The sequence below is a fragment of the Globicephala melas genome, chromosome 6 (genome assembly GCF_963455315.2).
Source record: "Globicephala melas chromosome 6, mGloMel1.2, whole genome shotgun sequence".
NCBI classification, from domain to species: domain Eukaryota; kingdom Metazoa; phylum Chordata; class Mammalia; order Artiodactyla; family Delphinidae; genus Globicephala; species Globicephala melas.
The window spans coordinates 10,453,617-10,480,960 of record NC_083319.1 but is presented as its reverse complement, the minus strand read 5'-3'; the positions used below and the strand labels follow the sequence as shown (position 1 = coordinate 10,480,960).

Sequence of the window (27,344 nt, the reverse complement as noted above, 5' to 3'; positions counted from 1 at the left end):
GTTCTCCGTAGCCTGGCTGCTGCTGGGAGGGGGAGTCCTGGTCATGTGATCCCGCGTGGAGGCTGCTCCCAAGGCCCAAGGCCCAAGGCCTCCGGTCACTTCCACCCTGGAAGGACGGGTGGACTGGGGGCGGTGGGGGGCGTGGAGAGGCTGCTCTAAAGGCTGCCATGGAAAGCTGGCACGTCACAGAGCAGACTGACTCAGGGGGTCTGACCCCCTGAACACACAAACCACCCCCAGACCCAAATGCTTTTGTAACCCTTTCCTACCACCTTCAGGGCAACCTTGTCATTTCTGGAACTGCTTCCTGGTCTAGCCTCACCTCACTTCACCACTCTCAGATGCCACATGCCAGCCCAGGGCATTGCACATACCCACCTGCCCACGCTTGGGATGTCCCCTCTCATTATCCTGTCTCCAAAAGGTCAGCCAATGCTGGGTACTTTAGCTCAACTGGCACCTCCGTGGGATACATTCCTAGGCACGTTTCTCACGTGGCCTCCCACAGTGCTCGGCCCGTCAAAGAAACCTGCTTACCGTATCACGCCACGTGCAGTCGTGTCCGCACCCCCTGTGCCTGTCCTTTGGGCCAAACATGCCAATCAGATTCCCTCCTCTAAGTGGAGACATAGGTGCCCGCCGTCCTCACTCCCATGTGACGCTCTCCCTGGCCCATCAGCTCATGCTGTCCTTGGGTTCTGGGAGACCCCTGTGGACCTCCAAGAAAGTCCTCTTTCTCCTTAAGCTATTTTGAAGTTGGTTTCCATTACTGGCAACCAAAGGAGCACTGCTCCAGAGAGACGTGTAGTCAGAGCTCGGTAAACATTCCCAGACCAAGGAGCAGCTGGTGACGTCTCTTACCCAGAGGCTTCCTCCTACCAGCCTCAGAAACAACTACTTCTTGTCTTTTCTGCAGACTTCAGTGCTTGTGAGATTACAATTCAGCATATCCTTTCTATTAGCCCTTCTCATCCGTTGTCCTTTTAATTGAAGCAGTGGCTGGTCATAGTTATTAATAACATATCACCCATATTACTGTAAGTTCACCTCTTTCCCAGAGAAATCTTCCTGGAAACTTTATTTACAGTAGCTAATTCTTCAGATCTTCAAAAAGAAACTGATACATGCTGTACGTTTGTGGCCAGAAAAGTTAAGCTGCTGGTATTTTATCCTGGAAACATCATTATGATATACTTTCTGACTATAAATTCAATATTGAAAAAATTAGCTAATAATTTCTGAAAAACCTCGCTTTCCGTCATTTGACAAATTTAGCCTGATTCTAAATCGTGGTACTAAAGTGTTAGAATTTTTAGCTGAAAGCTAATCATTCTGTGAATATATAAATTACTTGTTTCTGAGAAGTGAATCTCACATGAATGGATGTATCTGTATGTATGGACGTGAGCGTATGTGTGTATTCTTTTATCTTTACAGGATTCAGCTCAGAATGTCAGAGCCTTGATGGTGATCTCACTGTGCGGAAGAACAATGCAGATCTCTGTTGGCCATGCTGTGACCAAGCAGAGCCGTCTATGAAGGTCACAGGGCTGTGAAGGACAAACAGAGACACCCCCTCCAGGAGGCCTTACTGCTGACACCTGGCCGTGACAGACACAGACACCAGTGCCTGCAGCTAAAAAGGACCAGAAGGTCTTAGGGAGGTCTGTGGACCCCAAGCTTCGGGGTTCACTGACCACTTTGATAAGTGATCTCATGGACTGTCTATACCACCTGCTCCCGCTCGTCACTGACAAAACAAAACCCAAACCTCAAGATACTAGAGCATGTTTCGCCTGAACAACTGGGACACCATTAAAAACCTGTCCTGCACTCTTTAGGAAGAGCCAAATCTACACATGGCACATGTGACATGCAGTCTGCAGGGGCCCGGGAGCCTCTGGAAGGAAGCCTCCACACCATCCCCTGGATGGTACGGGCTCACAGAGGGGAGGCCTGTGGTTCATCTGCACACCAATCATAGGACGAAAACAAACTAATCACCCCACATCGCGTGTCCGGAACGGCTGCATATTTGGGTCAGGTGACTACAAACACCCCCCCATGTACTGTGCTGAGCTAGGAGGCTGTGTGTGTCCTCTGCCTGTCCCCAGCACTCTTACCAGACCCCCAAGGAAGAGGGAAGCAAGTCAGAGTGATGAAGAGTTCCAGCCCTGACCATCTCACTGAAGCCTCTGACTTATCCGTCCTTTCCAGAGAGAGCATTCACATCACTGAGGGAAGAGGAGACAGAACACCATCTGGAGAACCTGTATCAGGATTCAACAGCTCGGCCCTTTTGTAACTATTACAGAGCCACAGATAGACTATCACACAGCTAAAAACCGGGTGCGGTGGGACAGCTACAGCAGACGGCCCCTTCCTGCTCTGTGGGAGGACTTCGGAGGGAGAGCTCTAGTTAACTCAGAGCCACGCTGTCACTCGTGCTGGAGCCACGGAGCATGGGGCCAAGGCGCGCCGAGAGTTTTTGCTGTGAGGCTTTTCCCCTTGCTCCAGGGATCCCTGCTTTGCTGGGTGGCCAGAGGAATGAACACCAGGAACACTGAGAGACAAGTATGATGAGCATGACGAAGAAGGTGATCCCAGGGAGATGCTGTGGAGACCCCAGGGGAGGTGGCTGGCCTGGTAGCGGGAGGGCCACTAGAGACACAGCTTCCTGGAGAAGCCGACGCCTGACTGAGCAGTCTTAGAGGAGGAAGGGGGGTCAGCTGGGTAAACGTGGGGTGGAGAAGGATGCGACAGGGCGAGGACAGAGCGTGGACACACACACGGGGGCGAGAGGCAGCACGCCTCCGAGCCAGGGCTCCGAGCAGGCAGGTTCACGAACAGTGGGCGGGCAGGAGGTGCTGTGACACAGGGCAGACTAAAGGGCTGGAAACACTGGATTCAACAGCTGAGGGAGCCACTAGTGGACTGTAAGCTGGGCAGTGAATGGTCAGATTGGGCTTTTGGGCATTCACCCTGGCTCACCAGGGCCTGGAGGCAGGGGGACCAGCTGCCACAGTCATCCAGGTAGGAGCATATTCAGTTTTGAGCTAGACAGGAGTAAAAAGGATGCTGAGAAAGGGACTGACTTGAGAACTATAGAGAAGGTAACAGTGGCAGGACTTGGGAATTCTTTTATAAGAGTTAATAAGCAGAATTCACACTTGTATAATTTCACCTAATCCAAAGCCCATATATTAAAGTGTAACAAGTTAATTGACCTCTTTCTGGAGATGGATCTATCAATAAACATGAGTGGTTTATGCTATGTGGTAAATTTCCACCAGAGATGTCTGGGAAGGAATCACTGGCATTTCAACACCAGCTGAACAGAACAGGAACACAAAGTGAGAGAAGTCTGTTATCAAAACTTTACCAGCCTCGGGCACCTCTAGGCTCACCTCAGGTTAAAGGAGGAAGATGGGGGGGCGTCAAATGTCCTCCTCAGCTGCAGCCCATCGGGGCATCTGTCCTGGGGTGTTAGAGGGAATCAGAGGTGGGCAGGTTACCCTTGGAAACTCAAAGAACATCAGCACCTTTCACAGGGAATGAGTAAGCCATAGGGGTAAACTGTCTTTGTAAAAATGCCAGTTGAGAAAAATGATCCAGGCATGCCTTGTTTTGTGGTGCTTTCATTTATTGTGGTTCGCAGATACTGCATTTTTTACAAATTGAAGGTTTGTGGCAACCTTGCACTGTCAGATGATGGTTAGCATTTTTCAGCAATAAAGTGTTTTTAAATTAAGGTGTGTAAATTATTTTTTTAGACATAATGTTATTGCACATTTAACAGACTACAGTATAGTGTAAATATAACTTTTATATGCATTGGGAAACCAAAAAATGTGTGTGACTTGCTTTACTGTGGTGGTCTGGAACCAAACCTGCAATATCTCTGAGGTGAGCCTGTGTATCAGTATGATTTAAAAGAAAATACAAAGTCTAATAATGCAATTAGTCCAAATTATTTTGTCTGGGTTGTTAAATTCTGTTTGGAAATTGAGGCATAACAAAAGCCTGGGATGCAGAGGGGGAAAGTGTGAGTGCTAGTCAGAGACTTGGGAAGAAATCCAGTTCTGCTGTGTTCTAGTGGTGGGACGGTCAGAGGCACTGTCCCTCCAGAGGCCAAGGTTTGCCCGAGAGGAGACAGCATCCATCAGGCATCTCACATGGCACTTGGAAACAGCGGGGGCTCAATGGGTGGTGGCCATCATTCTTACAACTGTGATGGAACTGATGTTTGACGATAATATCCTCACTGTTCTGACGATTTGGTTTTTAATTGGGCCTTCTTTGAGCAGACTTGCTTTAGAGCTGTAGGAATAAAATGCAATATAATGGGGTATAAAATGTGGCATCTAAGCCCCGGTCACATATCCAGATTTGCTCAGGGCACTGAAACTATACATCGCCTCTGAATATTGAAATGGAAGTCTGATATGTAAAAATGTATTTTTACTAATTAGCAGTACAGGTGTCAGAAGTGGAGACTTTTGAGCTTTCGTGCTGTAATTTATCATCTGCATTATGAGTTTTAACTTAAACCAGAGGCTGTGCTGAAAAAACAGGGTCTTCTGGTCAATTGAGGGGAGTGGCCATTCAGAAAAAGCTGCTATCATCACAAGATGGGAAAGCTTAGGCAGAGGGCCAGCAGCGCATACACTCCTGCTAAAGGAAGTGCTCCCAGATTTCCACTGCAAATGGAACAGAGATTGTTGTTTGAAAAGAGGCTCCCTTCTAAACGACCTGCGGGCACCGACTGTGGTTGGCAATGACTGGTCAGAGCTGGGACTTCCAAACTGAGCCTGAGGCCCACCTTTGTCTAAAACCCCCCAGGTGTCCCACTTGCCAGGAAAGCCAAAAATAAACTTGAATTTTTTGGTTTTCCTTTTCAATTAAAAAATTATAAAATATATTTTAAAATTACTAGAAATTTAGAGGACAGAGGAAAAACTTCCACACTCCACCCCCATAATACCAACATCCTGGCACAATGACATCCATGGTCTCTTTTCTAGTCATTCTCACATGTCTGTTTTCACACAGTTGTAATCAGATTGTATAGTAAAATCTGGGGAGAATTTTTGTTGTTAACATTTTAGCATAGCCTTTTCCTTGTTGCTACACAGTCTCCACAACCATCTTTTTCAACAGCTGTATTTTTTGCCAACAAGTAGGTGTGTGCCACGGTTCATGTTACTATCTTTCCATTGGGCATTTAAGTTACTAATAAAATTGCCAGTATTATAGAGAAGCCTATGAAGAACATCTCTGAGTATTTGGATTCCTTCTGAATTCCTTTACATCAGGCATGGATACTTCTAAAAAAATGGGTTTCCAGGGTCTGATCTTTTCTGGTTCCTCTGGCTTGGAAGTGGGTGGAGAGCTCTCATCGGATTTCCCTTTTTTTAAAATAACTTTTATTTATTTAATTTATTATTTATTTTTGGCTGTATTGGGTCTTTGTTGCTGTGCGCAGGCTTTCTCTAGTTGCAGCGAGCAGGGGCTACTCTTCGTTGCAGTGGGAAATGGATGGCCTGGGATGCTTTGGTCTCTGGGCTGAACACCCCCTCCGGGTCTGGTCTCCACTGCGAGCAGCATTCCCAGCTGCCTGTAGGAGCTTCAGTTCAATGTAATTCAACTGGCAAAGGCTGGTGCTCCTTCTCGAGCACCCCGATGGTGGCAGAGGCCCCAGTAACTGTGATGACCTCTTTGACCTCTGGAGCAGGGACAGAGTCTGATCCACTTAACACTTTTGCCTGTGTCATTCACCCCCTCCCCCCGCCCCCTTTGGCTCCTTCCTATAAACATAATTAAAGCTCTCTGATTATAAAAACTCCCATGGCAATGTGATTTCCCTCCTTCCTCTAATTTACTGAAAACACTCTTGCTAAGGTCACCACGACCTCTATGTTGAGAGATCCAGTAGATACTTCTCGGCTTTTATTTTGCTTGGCTTCTCAGCTGTATCTGATACTTCTGAAGTCCTCTCTTCCCAGGAAGCCACAGTCAACTGATTTTTCAACTGACTTCTCCAGTCAATCTGTTTCTTATATGTCCTTTGTGACCTTCTTGTCCTTTATCTTTCTCTTAAATAATGGTCTTCCCCGGTGTCCTGTCCTTGACCCTCATCTCTTTTAACTCCATTTCTCCTCTGTCAGGTTTGCACCTTAGGTTTTAACTACTACCCAGATATTGATGATCCCGAAGCAGATATCTGGCTCGGACCTTTCTCCAGACTTTCAGAGCCAACCAGTGAGTACAGCTGCCATCTTCATATGGCCTGCAGTGTTGCACATCCAGAACTGAATTCTACATTTCCCCTTAAATCTAAAGGTCTGTTAGCCCAACTGGAGGCTTCACTACTTACCAAGTTCCAAGCATTTGGTCCCCTAAATAGTTTTCATATATTCATCTTCCATCCCTTCCCATCCTGTGACCATAGCCCTCACCGAGGTCCTGACCGTCTGTTGCCTCTTCTTGGTTTTCCTACTTTTGGTCATGTCTTCTTCAGATCCAAACATCTACCGAGAGGAGTCATCCTTTTGTAACACACATCTGGTCATATCACTCTCCTACTTAAAACTCTACAGTGTTTCTTTTCCTATTGTCTTCAGAATAAAGTCCAAGCTTTTTAGATGATTTTCAAGACCCTAAATCAGCAGTTGTCAAACTTCTTGGTCTCAGAATCCCCTTACACTTTTAAACATTACTGAGGAGCTCCAAAAGCTTTTGTTCATGTGGACTATATCTATCAATATTTATTATATTAGAAAGTAAAACTGAGAAGTGTAAAAACTATTAAATCGGACTTTCCTGGTGGCACAGTGGTTAAGAATCCGCCTGCCAATTCAGGGGACATGGGTTCGAGCCCTGGTCCAGGAAGATCCCACATGTCACGGAGCAACTAAGCCCGTGCACCACAGCTACTGAGCCTGTGCTCTAGAGCCCGCAAGCCACAACTACTGAGCCTGTGTGCCACAACTACTGAAGCCCGCACGCCTAGAGCCCGTGCTTCACAACGAGAGAAGCCACGGCAATGAGAAGCCCGTGCACCGCAACGAAGAGTAGCCCCTGCTCACTGCAACTGGAGAGAGCCCGCGCACAGCAACGAAGACCCAACGCAGCCAAAAATAAATTAAAAAAATAAATAAAATTAAAAAAAATCCATATGATAAAATTTCCTCCTGTATTAGAGTATAAGGAAAATAAATACCGTGCTATCATGTCCATCTTTACAAGTACTGAATATCATGATTTCTTCAGAGTTGCAAAAGGCTCTACATATCACCACTAAATATTAAGTTCCATATTATAGTAGTAAGTTCCCTATTACCATACTACTGTGCTTTTTGAGTTCTTGGACTGATTTTTAACAGTTTTTGTTTTGTTTCATTTTTGGTCAACTCTCGTCAGTTTTAACTTCCTACTATCTCTATTATTAAGTTCTGTAATTCTTTTTCCACCTTCTATTTTTCTGCACTTAATATCCTTTAGGAAGAGAAACCAGATAACGAAGCAGGGTTAAAATGGGTTGAGGAATAAGACTTCATAGACTGAGTTGGGGCTAGGGATACTCTTCCATCCAAAAAGCACAGAAGTTTAAGTGACTTGGCTTTGTGTCAGTGGCAGAGGGAAGAATATAAACCTCTGTTACCATTTATATATAACTTTAGGCAAGTTACATAACTTCTCTGAGCCCCAGTTTCCTCATTTATAAAATGGGAATAATATCTGTCTCACAGAGTTGTTGCTAAGATTAAGTAATCCTAGGATAAAAATCAACAATCTGAGACTTCTAAAATAAATGAATATAAACCTCAGAGGGTTGTTTCAAGAATTAAGTAGTGATGGGAACATATATATGTATATGTATAACTGATTCACTTTGTTATAAAGCAGAAACTAACACACCATTGTAAAGCAATTATACCCCAATAAAGATGTTAAAAAAAAAAAAGAATTAAGTAGTGCATATAAAGCACTTGGGACACTGCCTGGCACATGGTAGATTCCCTTGTCTTTTTGCTCTCACTCTCCAAGATAAACAAACTTTTCCAGACAGGCTAAGAGAGCCAAGAGGCAAAATTAAGGATATTTTATAGATACTTATATAACAAGAGAAAAAGAATTTCTACATTTTTTAACTGACAAAATTCAAAATATAATCATCAAATGTATTTTCTGGGGTTACTACAGGTTACTTCTGAGAAGGACATATTTTTTTGGGGGGGGTGGATAACATTTCACTTAAATGGAGTTCAAAGTTAATGTTCCATATCATCAAATCAATTGCAAATATTCACATGTTAAAAACTATTCTTAGTGCCTAGGCCATACAAAAATAGGTGGTGGGCTGGATTTAGCCTATGGGCCAGAGTTTGTCTATCCCCACTCAAAGAGGTCTCACTTATTTCCTTTTTCTTTGTTCATTCTGTATAGTTGCTAATGGTGACATTTTGAGTACACTTGATTTCTTTGGGTAGATCTGGGTTTCTATCTGGTATTTTTTTTCCCCTCCAGCCTTCAATATTTCTTATAGTAAAGGTTTAATGGCAACAAATTCTTTTATTTTTGGAATGTCTGGAAATGTCTTCATTTCACCTTCATTTCTGAAGTATATTTTCACTAAGTATAGAATTCTAGGTTGACTCCATTGTCTTCTGGATCTCATTATTTCTGGTGAGAAGTCAGCAATACTTCTTATCTTGGTTTCTCTGGATGCTCATAAGAGTTTTCTCTTTATCATTGGTTTTCTGCAATTTGATTATGATGTGCCTTGATGTGGTTTTCTCTGTATTTATCCTGTTTGGCCTTCTTTAGACTTCCAAGATTGGTGGATTGATATTTTAAATCAAATCTGGAACAGTTTTCTCTACCTTCCCTGAGACTCCAACTACATATATGTCAGAACACTTGCTGGCTCCAGCTGACAGTCTGACTGCAGCCTGGTGAGAGACCCTGTGCTAGAGGACCCAGCTAAGTTGTGCTGGATTCCTGACCCACAAAGCTGTAAGAAAATAAATGTTATTGTTGTTTTAAGACATTGAGTTTTGGGACAATTTGTCATGTGGTAATAGATAACTAACCCTCTGACCTTTTTTCCTAATCTTCCTGATTTGCTCCCATCAGTGAATTTTTTGATTCAGGTACTGTATTTCTTAGCTCTAGAATTTTCATTTGGTTCTTTTTAAAGTTTCCATTTCTCTTCTTTTTGAGTTATTAAGTCTTTGAACATATTTACAATATGAATTTTTAAGTACTTATCTGCCAATTCTATCATCCCTGCCATTTCTGACTCTGCTTCTATTGACTGATTTTTCTGCTGGTTATAGGACACATTTTTTTCCTGCTTCTTTCCATGTCTCATAATTTTTTATTGAAAGTTGGACACTATGAACGTTCGAGTGTGGGATGTTTGCATTTTGTCATCATCTTTTAGCTAATATTGGGCTTTGTTCTGGCAGTCAGTTAATTTACATGTGGAACAGTTTGATCCTTTCAGGAATCCGTTTAAAACTTTATTAAGAATTAAGGCAGTCTTTAATCTAGGGCTAGTGTAGCCTTGCTCCTAAGATATGGCCTTTCCAGAGTTACTAGTAAATGTCCTGGATGTTTCAACTACTGGGGAGCTATGAACTAGAGTTCTGGCCAGAACTTTAGTTTATAGCTCCCCAGTAGTTGTTCTTTGACCAGACTTGTGAGATCCCACAGGAGGCACACACAGCTTAGTATACAACAGAAGATTAAAAGGCATCTTCCTAGAGCTCATTCTCAGTAGGGCTCCCTCCTCTCCATACTTAATTTTGCTAATTTCAGTTGCTGAATTTCAGTTCCCCCAACTCTGATCTGTGTCTCCCAGGTCAGTGAGACTGCTATGCTCTCCTTGGGAAACCCTGGAAGAAAGCTGAAGTGATAGTAGGTCTCAGCTCATTTGCTGCCCTTCTCTCAGGGCTCACTGTCCCGTACTGCCTGTTTTTCAATGTCTGCAAACAGTTTCTTATATTTTGTGCAGTTTTCCAGTCATTTATGATAGAAGGGCTAATCTGGGTACAGCTACCCTGTCCTGGAAGTTGCCTATGGGAGTCTTGTAAGCAATACATATTTTGAATTTAATGAAAGAATGGCTTACTTTTTCCATGTCTACAAGAATAACTTAAAATCTAAGCACTCCATTTATTTATTACGAAAACACAGTTTGGAGCTTGGCAGGAGGTAAGGGAAACAGATTCTTCCAATCATTTATCCAGCTGAGAAATCTTCACACAGATTTCTTCAGTAGGAAACAATCTCTGCCCTTACCCTCTTCTCAATTCGGATCTCTTCTGATGTTACAACCAAGAGAAAAAAAAAAAGGAATTTGAGGAAATGGTAATTAAAATCTAGGAAAATGTAAATGTCTGTAAACTTTCCATTATACCTACATAACTGTTTTGTTATTATGGGTCTATAAGGCCCAAGTCAACAATTAAGTGAAAATTTAATAGCAAAAAGAAGGCTTCTCCCAGGAGGATAAAAAGATGATACCCCCGAAATGCTTTCTACTCTAACAGATATCAATATTCCAATCAACACAAGGAAATTCTTTCTCATTTATTAGTAAGTCTTAGGGAAAAATGAAGAAAGGTTACACAGAATGTAAGAAAACCCACTGAGTGTCTCAGTACCAGCCAATTTTCTTCATAAACATAGACATTCTTATATGTCATGCAGTGAGCAAACATGACCCCAACAGCTCCCATGAGCAACTGTAGTACCTGATAATGAATATGGGAAGGTTTTTATCATCCGTCTAGGGCTCAGAGTAGAACTGCCTGCCTCCTAAATTCAGAATGTTGACCCTTCCAGAGACCACACATTGTACTAAACACCTCTTTTCCAGGAACTACAGAGACAAGCACAGTGGTCCCATCTATCATATGCTGAGGGTACACAGAATAGAAGGTTAAGAACAAGTTGCTGGGTTTGCCTTTTCACTACAACTTTGAGAAGTTCTCCAATGTGCCTCCGTATCTCTTTGTTAGAGCCTCACTTGCTCTTGGCCGATTCCAAATTCCAAAAGCAACTTTTATTTTACATTTTAAATTTTGTTGATGTGGACCATTTTTTTTAATTGAAGGAAACTTTTAAAAAAAATTTTATTTAATGTATTATTTTTTTGCTGCGTTGGGTCTTCGTTGCTGCATGCAGGCCTTTTCTAGTTGTGGCGAGCTGGGGCTACTCTTCGTTGCGGGGCACGGGCTTCTCATTACGGTGGCTTCTCTTTGCTGCGGAGCACGGGCTCTAGGTGCGCGGGCTTCAGTAGTTGTGACATGCGGGCCCAGTAGTTGCAGCTCGCAGGCTCTAGAGCGCAGGCTCAGTAATTGTGGTGCATGGGCTTAGTTGCTCTGCGGCATGTGGGATCTTCCCGGACCAGGGCTCAAACCCGTGTCCCCTGCGATAGCAGGCGGATTCTTAACCACTGCGCCACCAGGGAGGTCCCATGATGTGGACCATTTTTAAAGTCTTTATTGAATTTGTTACAATACTGCTTCTGTTTTATGTTTTTTTGGCCGCAAGCCATGTGGGCTCTTAGCTCCCCAACCAGGGATCAAACTTGTACCCCCTGCGTTGAAGGGCGAAGTCTTAACCACTGGACCACCAGGGAAGTCCCTAGAAGCAACTTTTAAATGTTCAGTGTAGTTCAGGCAGAGTGAGAGAAAGAGTCACTGAGCACTGACTGTAGCCCCTGGACAGAAGCTGCCGGACTGCTGGAGGATGCAGCTGGGAGCATAACTAGGCATGTCCAGTGCAAACGTCAGGTGTCAGTTAATAATGACCAGGTCAGTCAACGGGACACATGCTGAGTTGGCTCCCACAGGCTAAGTTCTCAGGGGTCTGGCCAGTGTTATCCAGCCGCAGCAACTGTTCCCTGAAACACAGTGATGGCCTATTTAACAGCAGATCACAGCTTGAGGTTACTGTAAACCAAACTGGGTCAGAGAACCTGAGAATGCAGTCTGGCATTCGATGATGCAAGCTGGCCTCACGCTTACAGTGTTTCTCCACCTTTATCCTGTGGCACACGCCAGGTCTTTCTTTCCCTCCCGCACACTTGGAAAAACTGAGGTGGCCCCCCTGTTGCCTAGAACCCATCTCCCAGCAGCTCCCTTGTTTTGGAAGAAGATGATAAATAAATCAAAATGCACTAAGCAGCACTTCCACAGGCACTCGCCTCCTTCACTGAACGTGCACCTCATCAATCACACTATTGTCTGCTTGAAAGGCGAGCCTTGTAAATGTCATCTCCACTCAGGCCCAAGGAGAGGCGCATCCAAATGCAGCAAGGAGTTTTAATTGGATAGTGTAATTAAACTAGAAAACCCCAGCAGACTCCCTTTGACAGGACAGATGAAGACCCCTTTTAATAGGGCTGGGAAACGTATCTGTTAGAAGGACGAGGCTCTGCCTGCTCCTGACTGTGCTCCAGAGTACCCTTGTGAAAAGGCAATTCAATAACTGGGGCATTTAACACGTTAGAGTCTGCTGTGCTCTGTAATCGAGCAGTACCTACCGTATTTGATCTGGAACTTATGAAATAAGTCCTTGTCAGAGAATAAAAACACAGCATAGCTTGCCCACCTGATGTCTGAAGTGCCTGGACCCCCTGGGAGTCGACAGAACCTCAGGATGTGAGTATAAATGCAAGCACCTTATGAGGCATAGAGTACGCCAGCACGGCCATGGACACTCACCCACCCACCCACCTTGGGGTACAGCTCTTTCACCCAGCGGTAGCTGAATGCTCACCCTCATTTCCCTCTCACACATTCTCACGAGCATCTAGAGAATATGACAAAATTCCTGGGTACCTCTCCTCTAGGAACTGGAATACCTGTCACGTCAACGTGTGTGTGTGTGTGTGTGTGTGTGTGTGTGTGTGTGTGTGTGTGTGTGTGTTCTCTGCTGGAATTACCCCTGTCAAGTAAGCAGAAAAGAAATCAGGTGGTCAGAGGATTCAGTGTATGGGCTGTGATGTGCCCAAGTTGATTTCAGTACAAAACCTGAGTCCTTTTCCCAGTCTCCCTGATCTCCTTTGTTGGGAGAAGGGGTGGGGGATGCGCACACAGACACATGCACACACGCTAGAGGCCTGCAGCTCCACAAACAACGTAACAAAATTAGTGAGAACAAATGAAGAGGTTCGTGCCTGCACTGGATTGTCTTATAAGCAGACCATAACAATCCCTTTCCGATGGAATGCTAGTGTCCCAAGGTCAAGGTCAGGGAACCCAGCATCTGGATGGATCAAGACAGCCTCTAAGCTGGGGCTCAGGTGGGGTGCGGAGGCAAGGTCTCAGACGCCCCCATGGAAAGCTTTCCAAAAACACACACTTCGCTTTATTTACAAAAATCTCCAAGTCAGTTTGCCTGGGCCCTCAGACTGACTGATCTTTCTTTTCTAAGAATGGTAAAGGGTTTGTTTGATGACTGCTTTTACTCCTCCATAAAGCCTCCTTGGAGCTCTGTTTGCAAATCTTTGAATACTCTTTAATACTGGTCTTTCACCATGAGTTGATAAACCCATTAAGAACATATAAGTGGGGCTTCCCCGGTGGCGCAGTGGTTGAGAGTCCGCCTGCCAATGCAGGGGACACGGGTTCGTGCCCCGGTCCGGGAAGATCCCACATGCCGCGGAAAGGCTGCGTCCGTGAGCCATGGCCGCTGGGCCTGCGCGTCCGGAGCCTGTGCTCCGCAACGGGAGAGACCACAATAGTGAGAGGCCCGCGTACCGCAAAAAAAAAAAAAAAAAAAAAAAAAAAAACATATAAGTGAATGCTTATAATCTATGAAAACTGGATACTGAATTAAACCATCAAATACCTTTAGGTTTAAATGCAAACGACATAAAAGCATTTCGGCCATCAATTTGGCTATCACTTGTAGCCAGTATGAATTCTGCTGGAAAAGCTATTTTCGTTCAGATGTGGAATTCAATGGGAAAGACTGACTCGTGTACCAACATCAATCAAAATGTCGACTTCCCTGGCAGCTCTCAACAGTAAGGCAGGTTCAAAGGTCACAGGATAAAGAAAAAGCCAAGCTCTGGTTCAGCTCTAATATCTCCTCGGTAGAAGTCTTGCAAAAGTACCCCCTTCTGTATTAGCCCTGCTTTCATTAATCTTCTTGCCATCTTCTTTAACTAGTCATGCAGAACCGCTCGATAGCAAGACGTATAATGGGGAAGGCCCTGTGCCTATTACCACGTTAACAATCTCTTAAGCCCCAGTGCAGCAATGGAACGGGAAGGCAAAGGAAATCTGCAACTGCAGGGTGCAGTGCAGGCAATTCAATTACAGCCTGGGCTTACCTATGTCCTTCTGACCTATAAAACACAAGAGGCCTTTGTGTCTAACTGGCTCGGCCATTAAGGTTGCTGAAGATCACAACAATGCTGGTCTTTTCTATTTAAGCGAAATCAATGTGGACAAATCATTATTCAGTAGCTTTAATTTAATTAGTAGATTAAATACACTACTTTACAGATCTTGTCAAGTACTTATGAAAAGAAAGATTCATTTAAGTGGGAGGTCACCAATAAACCCAGCTAATTTAACTCATAACCTTAACTGAATCTCATCTCAAATATCAAGCAGGTTCTATTCACGAGGGCTTAAGAGTCTCCTGCAGTTGTGGTTAACTCACAATCTCAAAGAGCTCCTGCCCTGAATCCAAACAGTGTTTTGGACCAAAAAAAACAAACAAACAACCCCCCACCAACACAACCAGCATCAACAGAATCCGATTTCCTTTAAATTATACTATTGCAAGAGAATGTAATCAGGTTACCTCTATTACGTTACTTCCTTAAGATTTTAGATCATCTATACTTAATTGAGATACAGAGCTCTTTTCAGCTATAAAGACGACAGCTACTTTATTATATGATTTCTTAATGATAGGCTGCTTCCTTTAAAGACTCTAAACCTGCACGACCTTCTTACGATAAAACCACACCTGGCACGCTTAAGTCTGGTACTTTATTTAAATACAGCCCAGGAGTCCCCGACGGGTGCTAATTTCATAGAAAGGTCCCTTTCTTTTGTTTCAGTGTTGGAATTTGAGGCTAGTACTTAAAAAGAGTGTCCACTGCATTTAAAGCCTACATCTAGACCTGTATAAGGATGGAGAATTATTTCTGAGACAATTTAACCATGGTCGTTTCTGATGGAAACATTCTCCTATATGATGTATACGTCTTTGTTCAGTTAAAATGAAATTAGAATTAATTCATCTTTTAGAGGTTTGTGACATCCTTCAAACAGCAAAAGATATCCTAAGGAGTGGCAAAATCAGACTTAGAAATCACTGATTTGAATAATAATGGCAGCGTACAGCTTTTTTTTTTTTTTTTTAATCTATTAAGGCAGAATGTGTTCTTAATTTCTCAGGGCCGTTGACACACTGATTTTCTCAACTAACTTTTGTAAGAGTCCATATTTATATGTACAGTTTTTTTAAAGGCATGTATCTATTTAGTCATTAAGTTCCAGGTCTTAAACACTCACAGGGACAGAGCAATAAATCTTCCCTATGAGAACACGGCCTGTGAGGTAGAAGTTAGGGGAAGGAAAGAGAGCCATAGAATTGCTATTTATGGAGTATGGCTTCAGAGTCTGGGTCTTTCTGATTCCACAATATATGTAATTACGTGTTTCACTGCAGGCGCTCTAATGCTCAGTCCCTTTGCCAAGTCAGCTATTCACATACTTTTTGGATACAGCATCAATTAAACTTGAGTTGTGTTCTTTATGACGACCAAATTAATGGTTTGACAGCGGCTTTTTCAATAAACACTGCAAACTGGCCATATTTGAGGTTTTAAAAACCGTTTCTTTTCTGTTCAAAATTCTGACAAACATGTCTCAAGTAAGACTGGGGACAACTTCATTATCCTCCCAACAGTTAATGCCTTTTTGTAAAGAAGGCTGTTTAATAACATGTCTGCTCTGTTTTCACAACTAAATTATTCCAGTTGGTCACACGTTCTAGTCTTCGGCAAGACACTTGTGTTATGAGAGATAAAAACATGAAAAAGGAAATATACTGCAGAAATCAAAAACCTTATCTACTTCTAGACTCTCTCTCTTTGCCATAATTCATTTAAGAAGGCCCCAAGAATTTTTGACGTAAACTCAACTACAAACATACATCACTATGCTGATAAAGATCACAGGCTAAACTTATGAAATATAGTGACTTTCATTTCTTTAGTGCTGTTAAAATAAGTTTTTTCTAAGGTTCAACAGACACAAAAGATAAAAAGGGTTACCATTAATCCTTTAAAAAAAGAAGGAGAAGAAGAAGCCACATAGATTAATTCTGTGGTCTGATGATGTTCTTGAAGATGAACTTTTTAGATTAAGTCAATGAATTAATTTGATGAAGATACTGGAAATCATAAAAAAAATAATAGCATCAAGCTGATTCATTTAATACATCTTTGTTTTGGGCACTTTACAACATAAATTATGTTGAATAACTTTCGGTTTCTCAATTCTGGCCTCATTAAGTTCTATTTCAAGACATTCACTGAGGGCAACCCTGCAGGCACTGTGCTAGGGAACGAAAATACAGAAACCAGTCTCTGGTCAATGAGTTCAGCATGGAGATGGGGGTGGGAGACAGGGTCAGACCTCAAATAAACACAGCTCAGTGTGTGAGCTGCTTTTCCAGAGGTGTGTGCAAACACCTGGGGGCAAAATTACAGAGAGAGTCTGACACTGGAGCTGGATCTTGAAAAATGAGTGGGCCGGGTGTGAGGAAACTGAGGTGTCCATGAATTAAAGAGAGGGTCAGGGTGGAGGTGTATTCCTGGCAATGCGAAAAGCGGAAGCACAAAATTCAAGGTGTGTTCGTGTGCCAGTAGTTCACAGTGACCACTGTGGTCACAGTGACCACAGCTCAAGTTCAGGATGAGAAATTATGGGCTATGAGCTTGGAGGAGTCAAGATCTGTAAAGGCTGAGCTGAGGAGTCTGAATTTTATTCTGTGCGCCTGCAACTTTCAAACATTTTTTGAAAACAGCAAAATCCTTTTTATCAATTGACTTTTTAAGTGCAGGATCCCCAAATTGGTAGGGATTAAATGCAGAATCCTTTGTTTGAAGGGGAGGCCTCATGCCCAACTCTGCCCTACACACACACACACACACACACCCTGGCCCCTGAGAACCCAGAGCTTTGAGGGACAAGGTCTGAAAGTGCTGTGCTGGGGACGGGGACTCAGAAGTATCTCACTGGGGCAGGCAGTGTGCCTCTCTGTTCAGGAAAGTGTCACAGTTCTAGATCTCTGGGGCCAGAGTGAGAGGGGGGAAACCTCTATAAAACCTACATGTGCGGTTTTTACACAGAACCGTTCAGTGGGTCTAAGAATACGACAAAAGACTCTCCTGTTCGACTGTCAATACAGTCGTATTGAAATGGTGGGGCCCACATCTGCTCTGGATCCCTAATGCTTGGAACTTGGCCTCGCTCTCACAGATGTGTGATAATTACATTACTTTTTGACTGAATGACCTTAAGAGGCAACAGAAAGGTGGTAGCTGTGCATCTGTTTCATTCCCTCCTAGGTTGGGTGTGTTACATCCTTTACCGTTTGGTGCCTGAATCACAGCCCTCCCTGGACACAGTGAGTGTCTTGGTGTGAATGTAAGGGAAATCTGAATCCTATTTTTAGCTCTTTCTCTAACCTCTCCACTCCAGTTTATCCCCCTATGCAATGTGTAAGTGATTGCCTTTCATTTCTCAGAGACATGGAGAATTTATAAAATGTTACTTTTCAAAGCATTCTGAGTTCTTGGGAAGAAAGATGCTGGAACAATGAAATTTTTACTGGTTGACTGGCTGGAGTGAGAGGATTAGGAAGAAGATGTTTATCTAAAGGCAGACGGAATCTGGCCGCCTTGGGGCAAGGGCCCAAGAGTAGCAGGCGATTTTCTCACCACTCCTTCTGGCAACCATCTTGCCTCTGCAAGCCATCGAGGCCTCACTGGGATGACAGGAATGGTGGGAAGTGAGGTGGGCATGGCTTTACTCCTTTCCCCTGCACCACTATGTTCTCCCTTCTTGCTAAGCTGTAGGCTAATGAGTTGAAAAGAGGAGACCATGTAGCCCAGCACTGCTGGGTTTGACAAAACAATTAAATACCCAACCATAAATGAGGCCAAGTGGCATATGTGCCCAGTCCGCAGGCCGAGTTTTTGTTCTTTAAGCCCCTGTTTAATCAGTTTCATCTCAAAAATGTGAGCCGTATTATAGACCCTTGCTGGCCTTTAGATTTGTTACTGTTCCTTTTAAGTATGTCATTCCTTATATTTGTTCCCCAATTTAGCAGACACTGGAATAAAGGGGATTAACACAAATTGGGTGCTTATTAGGTCACACTGCAAGTTACTAAATCAGAACCTACTGGTGTGGGTCCTGGGTGGCTGCGTTCTAAACAGGCTCTGCAGGCAGTGCTGGTAACGCACTGGATTTGAGAACCACTGTCTTCTAGCCTTCTCCAGGCAACTAACAAATCCTTTCTTCCATGGAGGAATATCACTGCAATCTGTGTCCTTTCTGCCTTTTGATGGGACTGAAGCCCTAAAAATGATTAATCTAAAGCCTACACTCAATTACTTAACTGCAAAAATATAATACGCTAAAATATACACCCAGATTATATCTACTTTGATAATTTAAACAGAGGAATGCCAACCCAGCAGTGATCTCTTCTGCAGGACCAGGCAGGAGTTTAATTACTAGCTGGTAGGTCATGCAGCTGCCAATAATCTGGAGGGTGATGACACCTCTGGCATGATGGATATCTAAATCTAGTCTTCAGCCACCACAGGAAATCCTCCAGCTTCCCTCGATCTGGCAAGGAAGGAAGGCAGGTCCAGGTCTGACAGGTCCAGTACCCAAACGGGAAGGGGAAAGGAGCACAAAGTGAAATGAGGGCTCTGGTGAGTGCAGATTCCCGTCAGGAATCTGCCCCTGTGCCCCCAGCCCTCAGCGGGGGGCTACTGAGGTCAGGAACCACTGTGAGGTTCTCTACTGCCGTCAAGACTGAACAGAACAGGGAACCATGTCAGGCTCTGGGCACCGTAATACAATCCCATTTAATTAAAAGAAATTTCTGGTAATGAATTAAACAGACCCAAGGAAAAAAGGACACAGTGGCAATATATTCTCCTGGTACCCAGCACGCAGAAGGGAAGGGAGGAAGAGCGGAAGGAGACATAAATAAAAGGGACTACTCACTGGGGCTTTTTTCTTCAGCAAGGTCACAGGCACAGAGCAGGTCAGAATCGACTGAGATGGGTTTCTGCTTAATCCAAAACTTAGTGCTGGCTTTCTGATTCGTAACTGGGTCTATCTCTACTTTGTCTCCAGAGATACCTGTAAGGCCAAGGGGAGGACAAAAAAGAAGCCACAAGAAGTACAAGGTGTAAGTGATTTCAGTGTAATCATTTGACCTGTCTTATAAATCCTAAATTGCATGAACATGAGCTCTTTCTAGGGCTTTGGGGAATGCCATAGGCTTCCTAAGACAGACATAAGGAGATTCCAAATGGCACAGAGAAGTTGCAGTCTGGTTTCCCAGGTGGGTGAGCTGGGGTTGGAGCCGGGGAGGGGGAACAATCAAAAACCATATAAAAAGGTATTAAGAAGCTTACCTCCTTAGATATAACACAGATACAATATAGAGTTTATCTACATTTTGTTAATGAAATATAGTTACTATGAGATAAGGTTCATTTAAACAATTTTGATCAGTGGTCTCTGTTTTGTTTTGTTTTGCATTAGAAGATCTGGGTTGGACAGATAAAGCTGTAACATCACCTATGCCTAAATACCTAGGCTACCAATGAAGAGTTTCTGATCTGGAAAAATCTTGCACACTAAAAATAGGAAAAATCTCTCTCTCTTACTAAATAATTCTCTGACACTAAATAATTATCCATACAGTATTTAAAGGAAGTCACAGGAAGATCAAAGGATCCTTCACATTAAACATTCCAAGTTCAAGTCTTGGAGCCTGGCTTCAGGCTGTGGAGGTCACTGCTTCTCCACCGATGGAGAGAGAGCACTGGGTGTGCACTTTATGTAACAAAGACTTTCTAACAGGAATCCAGAACATTAACTACAGGGACTTCAGGTTTCATTTTCAGAGCTGTGAAAGACATAACACACTGTGCAGTGACTGGGAGCAAAGGTGTTAGGAGAACCAAGGTAATGCCAGGGATCGAGAGTGTCCTGGGATAACTGCGGAAACACACAGCAATTGCTCTCCTGGTATCACCAAGCAGAAGGTGCCCAGCCTGACACAAAGGTTTTGGCTAGATGCTCTCTTTTTCCTTTTATTGAAAATCGAGGAATCTGTTCATGAAATGAAACAAAACCCTTCAATATCCTTCCAGAGTGGACCCCAGATGGAATCTTAAAACTAATTAATTTTTAGGCCACAGTTTAAAGGTCAGGCTCAAAGTGAAAAAAAGCAAAACGAAGTAAAAATATAAGAAATAATTAAAACAATCAAGAGTTCATACTGAAACAGAAAAGACAACCAGAATTAACATATTTCACCCTATGGATCACACTTAGAAATTTTAAAATATAATGTGAGAAAACTTAGTAGGCCATAAGATAAGGCAGATAAAAGAAACAGCTAAATTAAAAATCAAAAGAACACAATGACCACAGTCAGACCAAATTTAAAATTAAAAAAGAAAACAAACAAAATCCTAGTGATTAGTTCTGCCACACACTCCATTCATCTCTATTTTACTTTATGAATAAAGAAATCCCAAACAGCAGTCAGACAAAGGCAGGAGACTGGACAGACTACGGAAGAGTCTCGCCTGCTGTCTGAAGGAGACACTGCAGTTCAGTTGCTTAACCCTGGTCATTACCGTGTGGTCTTTGGAAAAGACGAACAATTGGCATTTTTTATTAATCGAACGCTGGAATTTGTCATTAGACATATTTCAGGAACACCGTATTTCAATTAGGCATAACGTCATAAGCCCAATTGACTCTGGACGTCCAGGTCTAGATGATTTCAGGAGGGCGAGAATGTATCAGGAGACCAATTTTATTACATTTCACTTAAAATAGATTACCCAGTTACACTCTTCCCTCCAATTTGGTCATTAAATGTTAAAGATCTGGACATTTCTATAGTTCCCTGAGAGAAGAAAAGTACTTACACCGTGGTTGCTGGTAGTGTTTTTTTCCCCTTCTGCTTCTTGTTTTGACATTTATAAAAGTCAAAACGAGCAGAGCAAAATCAAGGTGCAGATCTCTTATGTGGAATAAACCCTGCCCCACGTTCCCTTCTCAGAAAGGGAGGGGGAGAGATCATCATCAGAGACATGGTTTTAAAATTTTGTTCTACGGCCCTGCAACTCCTGAAGCCGTAGTCAGTCAATATTGTTAATGTAGCTTGTTAATTTGATAGGATTTGTCAGGTAACTCCACTGGAAAATTATATAAAACTGTTCCAGATGAAAAGATGATAGTGACATGAATTTAAGTGATAGAACAATAGTGGAATATAAACCAGAAATGACACCCAAAGTGGCTGTTGATTTATTGCCGTAGTGAGTTTGGTTCTGGGCTCCCATGTATATTAGTGCTACAAATCTGGGTCCATTTAGCAGAGGGATGCGCATACATACATCACCAGCTCCTGCTCCAAGCCAAGGTCACTCCCCATTGCATCAATCTTTTCAACAGAGCCTACTTCACAAAGCAGGACTCTTGTAACCATCTCAGATATAACAGACTCTCCTTCTCTTTCATCTTTCTTTTATCATGTAAAGTACACTTTAACTTCTATTATTTTTATCTGCAAATTCTTACTGTATAGTTCATCCATTATGGGTTGTATCTCTGCATCAATTGCCTAAGCTCTGCTCGGCCACAAGAACGCTTTCCCAAAGACACCCTTTCCTGGGGTTATTGTGCAGTCACTGTTCACAGAGGGGAACCCCAAGCCTGCAGTTTGGGGATGAAGATGTGGGAGACAAGTGCACTAGATTCAAGACAGGCAGGCAGGTGGAACACCGTTTAAACAAGTGGTGTGTTCCAAAAGAGATGCGTGTAAATCAGATTTTTTTCTGAATCAAATCACATTTTCCCAGTGACTTCTAGTTTCAGAGATACTTTATCTTCATTTTGGATTGATCTGTAATTGGCAGGGGCTCCCAACACTTTAGTTTTAAGTTTCTCTGCCCTGCAGGCTTTCAGTCAAGTAGTTAATGATCTGTAAAACACTCGCCTGCCTAGAGGAGTCACTATTTAAAGAAACCTGTAGGGGAATCTTTCCTGACGGGAAAAATCCTTTTGTACATTAAATAACCTCACCCTACTTGAGATACGTGAGTCCGGCTTCTTAAAGCAGGGCACACGGCCCCACAGGACCCTATTCGCTCTTGCTGGACAGTGGCAGCCCACTGCCGGAGCCCATTTTCCTGAGCACACCCAGACCCCACTACTGTTGAAGACAGAGTCTGTGGAATCCAGCCGGGAAGCAAGCAGGAGGAGGCAGCCTGGTGGAGAGGAAAACAGTTTGGAGGCTGGTACTACAGGCCAGGTCAGGGGCAAAGAGCAGTGAAGCATTAAGTGGTACCAACTATGTGCCAGAAAGGTTAGAAATCCTTTGTGTGCATTGATTCAAATCTCACAACAACCTTATGAAGTTGGTTACTATGTTTTTCCCTATTTTATAGATGAAGAACCTGAAACACAGGGAGGTTAAGTAACTTGCCCAAGTTTACACAGCTACGAAGTGGCAAGCCTGGAATTTGAAGAAAGCCAGGTAATCTGGTTCCAGAATCTGTCCCCTCAGCCACTGCACTATTCTGCAGGAACTGTGCGAGGTGTCTTACATAACATACGCTAGGAGAGATGATGGTACCTGTCTAAGGCTGGGGATATTGATTGACTGACTGATTGATTTGGCTGCGTTGGGTCTTCGTTGCTGCATGTGGGCTTTCTCTAGTTGCGGTGAGCAGGGGCTACTCTTTGTTGCAGTGTGTGGGCTTCTCACTGCGGTGGCTTCTCTTGTAGAGCTTGGGCTCTAGGCGTGCGGGCTCAGCAGTTGGGGCTTGCGGGCTCTAGAGCACAGGCTCAGTAGTTGTGGTGCACGGGGCTTAGTTGCTCCGTGGCATGCGGGATCTTCCCTGACCAGGGCTCGAACCTGTGTCCCCTGCACTGGCAGGTGGATTCTTAACCAGGGAAGCCCAAGGCTGGGGAGCTTTTAAGTGGGAAAGCTGTGTTCGTACTCAGAGGCATCTGGTTCCCAGGTATGATACTTTCTACTGCTCTGCACGGCCCCATTCAGCTAAGTCAAGAAGATGTGATAAGAAATTCTGCCCACCTAGTCGTTAGTTTCCTCTCTCAATTTTCACCAAGGAACAAATAATATTCAAATGTGCCAATAAATGTACACCTATTTTTGTTCATACATGGCAAACTGGAGCATGGAATCCTATCAATATTCTTCTGTTTGACCACTGAGCATGGTTCTGAAAAGTTTTTGTGTAAAGTCACTGAAGGAAAGGCAGAGGCACTCCTTAAAGTGTCATTTATGCACTACTTTATAGTAATTCAAATTATAAACATACATCCAAGAAAACAAGGGAAGCTGGCTTTTGTTAAGTTTACATTTCTTCAACTTAAATGGCCAACAAGAGTTAATACAACCATGTTAGAATACAATATAACCATGAAAAATTATGTATAAGAAAAGCTCTGACTTGGAAAAATTCTTATGACACTAGGTGAAAAATATTTATAGAAAAGAGATCAAAAGGATATGCTTCATATTGGTAAGAGTGGTCAACTCTGGCCAGTGGGATTACATCCTTTTCTATATTTTTCCAAAGTAGAAATTTCACCAAAAATAAAAACAAACATCATTTTAAAAGTTGACTTTGTTTGTTTCTACTTCAGAATTCACTACTCTTTCCCAATTTTTATTTTTTATTTTATTTATTTATTTTTGGCAACGCCATGTAGCTGCGGGATCTTAGTTCCCCGACCAGGGGTTGAAACCGCGTCCTTGGCAGTGAAAGCGTGGAGTCCTAACCACTGGGCTGCCAGGGAATTCCCTCCCAATTTTTAAAATGTGAGGAAGTAAGTATGTTAAATTCTGTAACTGGTAATCATGAGAAGTGATCCTAAACTGAAGACTACTTCCACCTAGCAGTTCTCCAGTCCCTGAGGGGCTGGACTGCTGGGAAGGGCCCCCAGGAGCTGCGTTATGCCCAACCCGGTGCCACTCTGACAAATGGTCCCGGGGAGGCTCCACCCCAGCAGCCCAGCCAGTGAGGAGGAGGAGAGGATGGGGGCTGGCCCGAAGCTGCCGGAGTCAGCCCCTCCCCTCGGAAACATTTGTCTCCTTAACCAGCTCTCCTCCCCAATCCACTTATCCAAAGCCATCCGTCATGACCTTTTCATGTTCTCACTTCTGACAGCTTCCAGATACAGTGAGTCAAACTTCACTGGAAGCAAACTATCACACCAACTGTCAAAGGCAGAAAACACTGCCTGATTGCTGTCCTACATCAACGCCAGCACATAAATCCTTCCTTAACAAGACAGCTCAAAATAAACAAAAATGCAACTATAATGTATATACAACTCTCTGGGGAGACTATTTGTCCAATGCTTTAGAGTTATCACAAGGAGACCCTTGTCTGTTTTAGCTAACCAAAAGATTTCCATAAGAGGAAATGAGCCCTGTATTATCATCTTCTGCTAACACAGACTGGGTACCTACTTGGGGCAGCCCCTGCGCTGGGTCCTTTTGTGTGTAGCAACTTAATGAGAGCTCACCACATCTCTACCAGGAAGGCAGTAGCAGCCCATTTTACATTTAAAGGCAGTAGTGCAGAGAGGTTAGGAATAGGGGACTTTGGAGTCACAGAGTCCTGAGTTCGGGTATCAGCTTTCCTACTTCCTAACTATGTGACTTTGGGAAAGTTGCTATAAATAGATGGTGATGATAATAAAATCCACCTCATGGGCTTGTTATGAGGATTAAGTGAAGTAAGACTTGTAAAAGTGCTTGGAATAGTGCTTAATCCATAGCTAGTGACATATACGACTACTTCTCATGACTATTGTTAGTTACCCGGAGTCAGGCACTGGGCTAAGGGATGTGATACAGACCCAGTGATGAGGGTCAGGACAGGGGAGTGAGCTCAGAGAGTCCTGGGAGGGATAGGAACAAGGGACCTGCCCGGCGCTAGTCTGGGGTGGGGGTGGGAGGTGATTCTCTCTGGGACTGGCTCTATACCCCAGTACTGGAAGCACCGGGATCCAGAACAACTGTCCACCTGGGAAGCCCAGTGCCCTCATCCCCACGAATCCTTGCAATAACCTCCCATCACCAAGAGGGCAAACCTCTTCCCAGCAACCTCCAAGAGTTCAATTCAACATCAGGAAGAACATTCTCACATCTGGAAGTTGTGGAAACGTTTGTGCTAGGGAACCCCTGCCCTACAAGGTCTGAAGTCATGAATCTGGAGATCTTGATCTCACTGGTATTATCCTGGGCAAAGTTACTTCTCCCTCGGTGAGCCTGAGCTTTTTCCTTTGTAAAATGAGGAAACAACAGTACCAACTCCTAGGGTGTCATGAAGGTAGAATGGCCTAAGCATGTACAAAAGAGCAGAGTGCCTGGCACATAATAAAGGCTCAATTATTATCAAAATTATTATTAAAAATGACCTCAGAAAGGTGAAATGATGTACTTGACCAGGGTGAATCAAGTTAGGAAACGGCAAAGCTGGGGTTGAAGCCCAGGTCTATGGGACTAAGTCCAGTCCGTGTGTGTTCCGACATGTCAGCTGTTTCCTATATGCTTGACTCTTAGAAGGCACAGCTGCCCGACAAGGCACACTTAAAATACCCTTCTAGTAAGCTGAAACACCAGTTTGGCAAAAATTAGGGCATTTAACATTCCACGCCTCAGTGTATTTCCTGAGTTATTGCTTATTTGCTTGGACATCATGAGCTGTGGTTCATTCATCAATTTCTTACAACTGTGAATCCAAGACTACAAAAGCCCCACTGCTGTTAAATCCTGGAGTAGCTTTTTATACAATTCTGCAGTCCTCTTGTCTTCAGGTTACCTAGAGCCTATGAAAGCCTGGAAAAGGCCCTGGGGAGTGTCACTGAACAACTCTTAGCCAGAGTGGATTTTGCTGAATTTATACAGCCAATCGATAGCATCTACAGAGCAGGCAGGGAAGTCTTTGATACTTCTCTGAATTTACCCACAGGATCAGACACAAAGGTTGTTTGGGCTTAATGAGAGATCACCTAGTCTGGGGCTTTCATTTCCCATATGAAGAAATTGAGGCTCAGGGCGGGGATATGACTTGTCTGATGTCACCCATTAATGACAGCTATAACCATAATTCACATCCCATACTACCAAGCTAGGGCTTAAAAAGACCCACTTTGTCTCACTATGCATTATGTTTACAGTGATCAAATGCATGACAGTATAGGGGCTTGCCTGGTGGCGCAGTGGTTAAGAATCCGCCTGCCAGGGCTTGCCTGGTGGCACAGTGGTTGAGAGTCCGCCTGCCGATGCAGGGGACACGGGTTCGTGCCCTGGTCCGGGAAGATCCCACGTGCTGCGGATCGGCTGAGCCCGTGAGTCATGGCCGCTGAGCCTGCACGTCCGACAGCCTGTGCTCCGCAACGGGAGAGGCCACAACAGTGAAAGGTCCGCGTACCGCAAAAAAAAAAAAGAATTCATCTGCCAGTGCAGGGGACACGGATTTGAGCCCTGGTCCGGGAAGATCTCACATGCTGCGGAGCAACAAAGACCGTGCGCCACAAACACAGCAGTAATGCTGTGCTTCCTAAGAGAATTTATAATCACCTGCAGAATGAGGAAAAACCTGATCGTCCCTACGCCCAGGCCCCAATACATTGTCAGAGCTCAAGTGCCAAGGATGAGGAAGTGGTAAAAAGAATATGGAACCTTGGCAAACTCTCACGTATCCGATTCCCACTAATTCCATTATGCCAGTGGTTCTCAACGTTTTCCAATTCTTAATTCTTTCTCAGCCATCTGAGGAGCCTGACACATTGTCACTAGTAACCGTGGATTACTGAACAGGAATTCTCAAAAGGGGAGATCTGGGAGCAGAGAGGAAAGTATACAGTTAGAAAAAGCCTCTCGAGTTTCCAACATTCCCTGTCAGGGGATTTTCCCTTGACTTGATCACTGCATTGAGCATTAATGTGGTAAAGAAATTTTCTGGAGGCAGTCTTGATAGTATATGT

The 27,344-nt window shown here is 43.7% G+C and overlaps 1 protein-coding gene across 2 annotated transcripts in view; it reads right to left on the bottom strand.

The window, feature by feature from the left end:
- Nucleotides 1-27,344, bottom strand: part of MAPKAP1 (MAPK associated protein 1) — a 231,140-nt gene that overhangs the window by 7,997 nt on the left and 195,799 nt on the right. For both annotated transcript variants that reach the window (XM_060300435.1, XM_060300436.1), the window contains one exon: nt 19,293-19,430. In XM_060300435.1, the coding sequence (XP_060156418.1) occupies nt 19,293-19,430 (138 nt within the window). The remainder of the gene's footprint in view (nt 1-19,292; nt 19,431-27,344) is intronic.